Raw genomic sequence first — 10,312 nt, 5'->3', positions numbered from 1 at the left:
AACTTTATCCACAGTATCAGAAATTAATTCAGGACCCAGAATACGCCGCTCACCCAACTCAGTCCAACACGTAGGAGTATCACCTATGACCATATAATGCCTCGTAAAGTGCCATCTATATGCTAGACTGGTAGCTACTTTTGTACGCAAACTCTGCCAACGGTAAGTAATCCTCCCAACTGCCCCAGAAGTCAATCACACAACTCCTTAATATGTCCTTCAGTATCTGAATCACCCTCTCTGACTGACTGTCTTTCTGAGGATGGAACGCAGTACTAAAGTCCAACCTTGTACCCAATGCCTCGTGTAACTTCTTCCAGAACCGAGACATGAAACGAGGATCTCTATCAGATATTATGGAAACCAGTACCCCATGCAGTCACACTATCTCAGACACATACAGTTTAGCCAACTTCTGCAACAAGTAGTCAGTACGAACAGGTATAAAATGAGCAGACTTGGTCAATCAATCCACGATGACCCTTACTGAATCTTTCTTGGTAGGCGTTAAGAGTAGCCCACCAACGAAGTCCATAGTCACTATTTCCCACTTCCATAGAGGAATCTTAACTGGCTGAAGCAACCCAGAAGGCAACTGATGTTTAGCCTTAACCTACTGACAAGTAAGGCATTTACTCACAAAGTCGGTAACTTCACGGTTAAGACCTGGCCACCAATATAATTCCCGAAGGTCTCAGTACATTTTATTCCCACCAGGATGCATTGCATAAGGACTACTATGGGCCTACTGCAGTATCAACTGCCTCAAATCAGTATCCTTCGGTACATAGACTCTCCTACGGAAACATAGTACTCCTTCGCTATTCAGTCCAAAATCTGAAGTTTCCCCACTCTCTATCTGTCAAAAACGAGAACCCAGTGACTCATCCTCCAACTGTTTACCCTTAATCTGTCAATCCACCTCGGTTTAACTTGAAGTTTAGCTAACAGACTACCATCATTGAATAAGTTAAGTCCAGCGAACATCACCCTCAGATCAGTCATAGCCCTACGGCTCAGTGCGTCGGCCACCATATTGGATTTACTAGGATGGTATTCAATCGAATAGTCGTAATCCTTAAACAGCTCAACCCATCTATGCTACCTAAGATTCAGCTTCTTTTGAGTGAGGAGATACTTGAGGCTCTTGTGATCCATGTAGATGATACACTTCTCATCGTATAGGTAGTGCCTCAATATCTTTAGTGCAAAAACCACTGCAGCGAACTCCAAGTCATGCATCGGGTAGTTCACCTCATGCATCTTAAGTTGACGAGATGCATATGCCATTACCTTACCTCCTTGTATCAACAACCCAAACCAACATGTGATACATCACTGTACACAGTAAACTCTTTCCCAGAATCTGGCTAAATCAAGACAGGAGCCTCAATTAGAACTTTCTTCTGCTTCTCAAAACTTCGCTACTACTTATCAGTCCAGTTAAATGGTACCCATTTACGCAACAACTTAGTCAGAGGCGCAGCAATCAACAAAAACCCCTCAACAAACCGTCTATAATACCCTACCAGTCCTAGATAACTTCGAATCTCAGATACTGACTTAGGCTGCTTTCAATCCAGAACAGCTTTAATTTTCTGAGGATCCACCCTAATCCTCTCAGCAGATACCACATGACCAGAAATGCCACCTCCCGTAACCAAAATTCACACTTACTGAACTTGACGTACAATTGCTTCTCTCTCAAAGTCTATAAAACCACTTAGAGATGCTCATCATGCTCAACCTCAGTCTTCGAATACACCAGAATATCATCAATAAGCACTACTATGAACCGATCCAGATAAGGTTGGAACACACGGTTCATCAGATCCATAAAAGCTACTGGTGCATTTGTCAGCCCAAAAGCCATTACCAGGAACTCGTAATGACCACAACGAGTCCTAAATGCCATCTTGTGCACATCAACCTCTTTAACTCTCAATTGGTGATACCCCGACTGGAGATCTATTTTAGAGAAAATCGATGCTCTTTGCAGTTGGTCGAACAAATCATCAATCCTTGGCAGAGGGTATTTGTTCTTAATGGTCAGCTTATTCAGTTGTCAGTAGTCGATGCACATACGCATGGATCTATTGATAAACCGTAATTTATACATATTTTTACCCCATGTTTAATGCATTTTATGGATAATTTTCCATTAGAATTGGTGAATTCGATGCTCCTAATGCTTTAATTTCATGTTTTATACTTAGAAGAGCATAGGAGAGCAAAAGGAACGAGAAATGGGCCAAAAAAGGAGAAAATGGGCCAAAGTATGAAATTAACACGGCCTGGACCTCCTCACACAGGCAGACTACACGGTCGTGTCAATTTGGTAGGCTCGAACACGGGCGTGTGCCACGGGCATGTCCCTGCCGAGCCCAAGTTGAGTCCAATTCGGAAAAGGCTAATTTTGAGGGCTATTAGGCATTCCAAAGCCTATAAATACACCCTAGAGGAGGAAGAAAAAGGAGACGGAGAACAGGAAGTAAGGAATTACTCCAAGGGAGCCGATTGATCCATCTTAGAAGCCGGACTCATCATCAAGACTGAAGATCTCTCCTTAATTTCCCTTCAGGAGTTTTGGGTTTTCTTTATGCTTTGTATTCTTTATTCTTCTGAGATGTTTTCTTATTTAGTTATTAACTAAAACCCCTAAATACCTAAGGGGAATGAAACCTAAGATGAATCTTGTTATTATTTTCTGAATCGTATGATAAATATTTAACTTGTTCTTAATTATGTGTTCTTAATTCTTGTTTTGATATCCCAGGATACCGATTCAAGACAAGCTCTTATTCAGAGAGGAATAGACCCTGTCTAATAGTACGTTTGTCATAATTAAGCGGAGTTGATTGCGCGCCTAGACAGAGGGTGGCAAGATTTTGCCGGATTTGGGTGAAACCTAATAAGGGGATCCAAAGATTGAATTAATACAACCCTAGAGTGTTAATTAGAGAAAAGTTTTAGTTATTCAATCTAGGGATTAGACGTTATTAGTCTAGAATAGGGATAATAACATAACTTAGGGATCTCTATGGAACAAGTTGAATGAATAAATCGTCCGGTTCGGAGCCAGATAACAAGTAAAGTCTAGGTGGATTTTTCCTTAGGTATTGTCTTAAGTCAATCGATTTTCCCCAAAAGCAATTCCCCAATTCTTTTCTTTGTGAGTTCTTAGTTTAGATAATTAGTTAATTAAAACAAAATCTCTTTATTCTTAGGCTAGATAATAAAAAGACAGTTATTACTAGTACTTTTAGTTTCTTTGGGTTCGACAATCCGGTCTTGCTAAAACTATACTACTGTTCGATAGGTACACTTGCCTACATCGCAATAATAGCTAGTTCAAGAACGAGTAATTATAAATATTTAAAACCTATCACAAAACCACTTGATCAAGTTTTTGGCACCGTTACCGGGGAACTGAAATATTAGGAACGCTCAAATTTTATTACTTTAGCCATTTATTTTTCTTGCAATTTGATTTTATATTATTATTACTCACTTATTTATTTTTTTCCATCTCTTGGCAGGTTTTTATAGTTTATGACTAGAAGAAACCCGTCAGGGCCACTACTTTTTGACGAAAAAATCGATCGCACAGTTCGTAGAAATCAAAGAAAAATAAGGCGAAGCTTAAAATACACGGAGAACGAGCAAGAAGACGATACTCAACCCCCAACCGAAGAGATGGCTAAAAACCAAGGTAATCAACAACCTCCTGCAATTGCGGTTAATCAAAATCCTGCTCCATGCATTATGTATGATTATGCTAAACCTTCTTTAACAGAAACTGAATCTAGCATAGTTAGACCTGCTGTAGCTGCAAATACTTTTGAATTAAAACCTAACACTATTCAAATGATACAGCAATTTGTTCAGTTTGATGGTTTGCATGATGAAGATCCCAACGCTCACTTAGCAAACTTTTTGGAATTTTGCGATACATTTAAAATCACTAAGGAGTGGTTGAACTCGTTACCACGATAGTCAATTACTACTTGGGAACAAATGACCGAAAAACTTTTACTAAAATATTTTCAGCCGGCTAAAACGGCTAAATTACGTAATGACATCTCCTCTTTTGTGCAGATGGATGGGAGAGATACAAGGACTTACTGAGAAGGTGCCCTCACCATGGGTTACCGCTTTGGCTCCAAGCTCAAACATTCCACAATGGTCTGAATCCTTCGACTCGGCAAATGGTTGATGCAGCTGCTGGCGAAACCATCAACAATCAAACACCGGAAGATGCCTATGAGTTTATAGAGGAGATGTAACTGAATAACTATCAGTGGCAAGTCATGAGGACAAAGCCAACAAAAATAGCCGGTGTTTATAACATCGATTCGGTCACCATGCTCTCTAATCAGGTAGAAATCTTGAATAAAAAGATTGATGGTTTTCTTGGTTCTTCACAGGTTCACCCAGTAATGCAGTGCGAAGCAAGTAGCGGTGGAATAAACCATTCAGAATACCAACCTTATGGCCACAGCATGGATAACGAGCACTTAAACTACATGGGTAATAATCCTCGACCTCAAAACAATCCATATAGTAACACTTATAATGCAGGTTGGAGGAACCACCCTAATTTCTCGTGGGGCGGTCAAGGAAATCAAAGACCACAACATCCTCTGGGCTACCAACAACCACCCTACCAATAGGAAAAGAAGCCAAACCTTGAAGAGATGCTATCAAAGTTTATATCAGTGTCAGAAACCCATTTTTAGAACACCGAGACAACACTTAAAAATCAACAAGCGTCGATCCAAAGCCTCGAAACTCAGATAGGCCAGCTTTCCAAACTAATCTCCAAACGACCACAAGGTAGTTTGCCAAGTAATACTGAACCTAACCCAAGGGAACAACTCAATGTAATTAATATTCAAGATGATGAATAAGTCGTTGAGCCTGAAACAGAACTGAGGCAAGAAACTGTGGTAAGCAAAGGTTAAGGTGAGGTAGATCAAAATACAAACAAACCAGTGATAGTCGAATATAAACCTCGTGTGCCATACCCCAACGCGACAAGGAAAGACCTCTCAGATGAACAATTCGGTAAATTTTTTAAACTCTTAAAAAAATTACACATTAACTTACAATTTATTGAAGCTCTATCACATATGCCAAATGCAATGAAATTTTTAAATGAGCTTTTAGCAATTAAGCGGAAGATGGACGAGGCGTCACATGTGAAGCTGAACGTAGTTTGCTCGGCCATTCTCTAAAATAAACTACCTAACAAACTAAAAGACCCAAGGAGCTTTACTATTCCTTGCTTAATTGGTAGTTTAGATGTTAATCATGCATTAGCTTATCTAAGGGCTAGTATCAACATCATGCCTTACAAAATGTTTAAGCAACTAGGTCTTTGGAAACCCAAACAGACTAGGATGAGCATTCAATTAGCAGATAAAACTATAAGATTCCCTAGAGGTATTATTGAAGATGTGCTAGTTAAAATCGATAAATTTATATTTCCCATTGACTTTATTGTTCTAGACATAGAAGAGGATAGCAACACTCCCTTAATTCTAGGAAGGCCCTTTTTAGCAACTGCTAAAACCATTATTGATGTTGGCACAGGTGAACTCACACTCCAGGTGGGAGACGAAACAATCACCCTTCAAGCTCGCAATTCTGGCAACACATCAAGAATTGAAGGTGATCATTTAAACCATTCTGTTAAAACTAACAATATGGTGCAACCTATTTTGAAAAAAATGAGTATGAAAGAAGCACATGAGTCGTTCTCAAGCACCAGTAGAGGTCCTGTTCATGAAGATCGAAGATTACAAATTGAGGAACTCGATGAACGGTGGACGCACAAACTAAGAACACTCAAAAAATTGAAACTACGCCAAAACGAGTCCGATACCTCTTCAAATCAACTTAAGGTTGGTGATAAGGTCTTATTAGATGCCGTAGATCCCCACATTTTCACTACCATACCAAATGAGGAAACCCCTCTTATGTACTCAGTATTTTTCCATTCAGTACGGTGGAGGTGAGTCATCCTAAGTTAGGCACTTTTAAGGTAAACAACACCTGATTAAAACCTTATTTTGATGAGATTTATAGCAGGAATTAGGAGTATAAACTCCTCAAACCACCATGACCATTCACTAGAGAGGTAAGTCGAGCTTAGACTATAAATAAGCGCTTCTTGGGAGGCAACCCGAGCACTAACAATATTAATTTCTTTAAATTTTGGTATTTAAATCCTAACTTATTGATAGAAATATTGAATACAGGTGTTTCCACAAAGACACAGCCAAGCACACGGGCGTGCTTAAGCCATGTGAAAACAGGGACAAATATTTCCCCAACACAAGTTACGATTACACGCCACGGCCGTGCGACATGGCCCTGGTCGAATTTGCCAAATAAACACGAGTGTTCGACATGCCCGTGTCTAGTACCCGAGGACAACACTGTCAGAATGACACGGGCGTGTGAAAACTTACACGACCGTGGGAGAAGCGAACTACGCCAGACATGGCCGTGCAACATGATTTGTAGCCACACGGCCTATACATACGGGCGTACGATAAGGCTGTGTGACGATATCACAATTCACGATGAACACAGACGGGACACGAACCACACGGGCGTGTGCACCGGCTATGCCACTTGAAAAATTAGAATAATTATCTTATTTATTTTTCTTTCATTAAGTTTTTAAGATTCAATCGTTTTTCTTTTAAAAATGGTTTACCTTCAGAGTCAAGCTTGCCATCCAGAGTTATTTCCAATACTCGATCTCGTCAATATAAAAATATCATTCATTCTTAATACAGGAAGTTTTACTTCTCTCCCTATCTTAATTTTATATACTCTAATATCTATCTTTGTACATTGAGGGCAATGTACGTCTTAAGTGTAGGGGGGAATTTTTATCAGAAAAATCCCTGAATGATTGCCTTGTTCTCTTAAAAAGCTCTCATATCATATTTAGGATAAATTTTGATTGATTTATGATTTTGATTGATATATCTTGAATTAAAACATAGGCAATTATGAATTGATTTTTTAACTTTAAGATATTAGAGAATCAAGCATGATGAGTTGATTTTTAAGAATTCAAAATCTTAAGCTGTTTCCCCAAAGTTTAGGTATTACTTTGAGTTGGGATTCACAAATTTTAACATCAAAAAGCCATAATTTTTTTTTGAGATTTTTGAGCCTTTTGAGCATCTATTAATTCTTTCATGCTCACTTTTATTATTGCTTTGAGTGCGTCAGTATTGAACTATTATTCTAGAACTTGCTTGATTATGCATGTCGAGACCACCACACCATTTTATTTGATATATCAAAATGATTAAGGCACTTAGGATTAACCCATTCATGCCATGAAAAGCCTACCTCCATGATTAACCCTTAGTGAACCCATTTGAGCCTAACAAGCCATTCCTTGTATTAACCTCAATATTAACCTTTAACCCATTATTGTTGAAATCCCCTAAATTAATCCCTATTTTTGTCGAGATTTGAGTTGAATGAATTGCTTAGCTATGGTTTTTTCTTAATAGTTAGTCTATATTATTTTAACTTGTAATTTAAAAAGAAACTATGTATACATATCTGTAATTTCATATTTTGAGAAAAAGCTCTGTTGTACGCAAGTGAAGATTAACTCTTTTTCTAGCTAGGCAATTTTTCAATTCAATCCCGATTCTAACCCTTTCTTTCAGCTTGTGACCACACCCCCCTAACCAAGCCTCACTACAACCCTCCAAAGACCTTTTGATTAATGTATCATCTTAAATTATAGTGGTAGAGATTTGATTTTTATGCAAGCCTATGGTAATGACTTTTCATTATTGACTATTGAATGCTTCATTTATTGTCCTTAAACACCTCGAGTGATTTTAGTGAATCTTTAGTGAGGATGTAAGACTGTGATATTCTGAATCAAAGGTAATTACTTAGATGCGGAGAGACACCTATGTTTGCATGATTAAATACTCAACTTGGAATGCTTGAAACTTTTATGTTCTTTTAGTTGAATTCTCAATGTATGATTACCTATGAATTATTCTGATATATTATCGATAGAAATTATAAGTTGAGAAGAATTTATTTTGATTATGAGTTGAGAATTTTGCTTGAGGACAAGCAAATACTTAAGTGTGGGGGTGTTTAATAAACCGTAATTTATACATATTTTTACCCCATGTTTAATGCATTTTATGGATGATTTTCCATTAGAATTGGTGAATTCGATGCTCCCAATGCTTTAATTTCATGTTTTATACTTAGGAGAGCATAGGAGAGCGAAAGGAACGAGAAACGGGCCAAAAATGGAGAAAATGGGCCAAAGTACGAAATCAACACGGCCTGGACCTCCTCACACGGGAAGACTACACGGCCATGTCAATTTGGCAGGCTCGAACACGGCCAGAAGTAATCGAACACGGGCGTGTGCCACAGGCGTGTCCCTGCCGAGCCCAAGTTGAGTCCAATTCAGAAAAGGCTAATTTTGAGGGCTTTAGGCATTCCAAAGCCTATAAATAAACCCTAGAGGAGAAAGAAAAGGGAGACGGAGAATAGGGAGTAAGGATTTACTCCAAGGAAGCCGATTGATCCATCTCAGAAGCTGGATTCATCATCATGACTGAAGATCCCTCCTCAATTTCCCTTCAGGATTTTTAGGTTTTCTTTAAGTTTTTTATTCTTTATTCTTCTGAGATATTTTCTTATATAGTTATGAACTAAAACCCCTAAATACCTAAGGGGAATGAAACCTAAGACAAATCTTGTTATTATTTTCTGAATCGTATGATAAATATTTAACTTGTTCTTAATTATGTGTTCTTAATACTTGTTTTGATATCCCAGGATACCGATTCAAGACAAGCTCTTATTCAAAGGATGAATAGACCCTGTCTAAAAGTATATTTGTCATAATTAAGCGGAGTTGTTTGTGCGCCCAGACATAGGGTGATAAGATTTTTCTGGATTAGGGTGAAACCTAATAAAGAGATCCATAGATCGAGTTAATACAACCCTAGAGTGTTAATTAGAGAAAGGTCTCGGTTATTCAATCTAGGGATTAGACGTTATTGGTCTTGAATAGGGATAATAACATAACTTAGGGATCTCTAAGGAACAAGTTGAATGAATAAATCGTCCGGTTCGGAGCCAGAATAACAAGTAAAGTCTAGGTGTATTTTTCCTTAAGTATTGTCTTAAGTCAATGATTTTCCCCAAAAGCAATTCCCCAATTCTTTTCTTTGTTTGTTCTTAGTTTAGAAAATTATTTAATTAAAAAAAACCTCTTTATTCTTAGGCTAGATAATAAAAAGATAGTCATTACTAGTACTTTTAGTTTCTTTGAGTTCGACAATCCGGTCTTGCTAAAACTATACTACTGTTCGATAGGTACACTTGCCTACATCGTGATAATAGCTAGTTTAATAACGAGTAATTATAAAATTTTAAAACCTATCACAAAAACACGTGATCATTCATCCTTCTTTTTCACAAATAAAACTGGTGCTTCCCACAAAGACACACTAGATCAAATAAACCCACAGTCCAGTAGCTCTTGAATCTGGGCCTTAAGCTCCATAAGCGCTTTCAGTGCCATTCTATAAGAGGCAATGGACACCAGAGCCATACCAGGAAAGAGTTCAATACCAACCTCCACTTCACATTCTAGAGGTACCCCTAGTAGCTCTTCAGGAAAGACGTCTAAAAAATCCTTATCAGTCCTGATATCCTTTACCGAAGAGTCCCCAACATCCGAAACACTAACATAGGCCAAGAACGCCTCACAACCCTTGTGAACCAATTTCTCGGCCTTTAGTGCAGAAATTACATTACTCAAATACTTCTGTCATTCCCCAATTACCACTACCTCCTCATCTGCCTCAGCTCTCAGTACAACCCATTTGGTGGCACAATCCAAGCTTACCTGATGTTTAACTAACCAATCCATGCCCAGTATTAGGTCGAATTCTCCGAAAGGTAGCTCCATAAGATTGGCCAGAAAGATAACTCCTTCTATCTTCAAGGGAACATCTCTAAACATCTTATTTATCCAAATGGACTACCCCAGCGGACTTAGAACAGTAATCTCACTCATAGTGTTTTCAACTATAAAACCCAATATCTTAGACACAGAGCATGCTATGTATGAATGAGTAGACCCGACATCAATCAATGTAGTATAAGGTACATTCTGGATAAAGAACGTACCCGTAATGAAATCTGGAGCATCTCTATTCTCTCGGTGACGTGCAGCATAAACCAGTGCCAGCTGCCTCACCTCAGTATGACCCACACCTCTGCCTGG

At 38.5% G+C, this 10,312-nt stretch overlaps 1 protein-coding gene across 1 annotated transcript; it reads right to left on the bottom strand.

Annotated features, from left to right (window-relative positions):
• Nucleotides 1-9,535: 9,535 nt before the first annotated feature.
• Nucleotides 9,536-9,955, bottom strand: LOC107917474 (uncharacterized). The gene is made up of 2 exons (XM_016846823.1): nt 9,875-9,955; nt 9,536-9,817 (listed from the first exon to the last, which is right to left on the bottom strand). The coding sequence occupies exons 1-2, from the start codon at nt 9,953-9,955 to the stop codon at nt 9,536-9,538; spliced, it is 363 nt and encodes a 120-aa protein (XP_016702312.1).
• Nucleotides 9,956-10,312: the final 357 nt, after the last annotated feature.

The sequence above is a fragment of the Gossypium hirsutum genome, chromosome A01, assembly GCF_007990345.1.
Source record: "Gossypium hirsutum isolate 1008001.06 chromosome A01, Gossypium_hirsutum_v2.1, whole genome shotgun sequence".
Classification (NCBI taxonomy): domain Eukaryota; kingdom Viridiplantae; phylum Streptophyta; class Magnoliopsida; order Malvales; family Malvaceae; genus Gossypium; species Gossypium hirsutum.
This window is presented reverse-complemented; position numbering and strand designations above follow the sequence as displayed.

Coding starts and splice junctions, on each gene's coding strand:
- LOC107917474 (XM_016846823.1), bottom strand. CDS start 9,955: ATGGATTGGTTAGTTAAACATCAGGTAAGCTTGGATTGTGCCACCAAA. Junction 9,818..9,874: donor GAGCTGAGGCAGATGAGGAG/GTAGTGGTAATT, acceptor TCTGCACTAAAG/GCCGAGAAATTGGTTCACAA.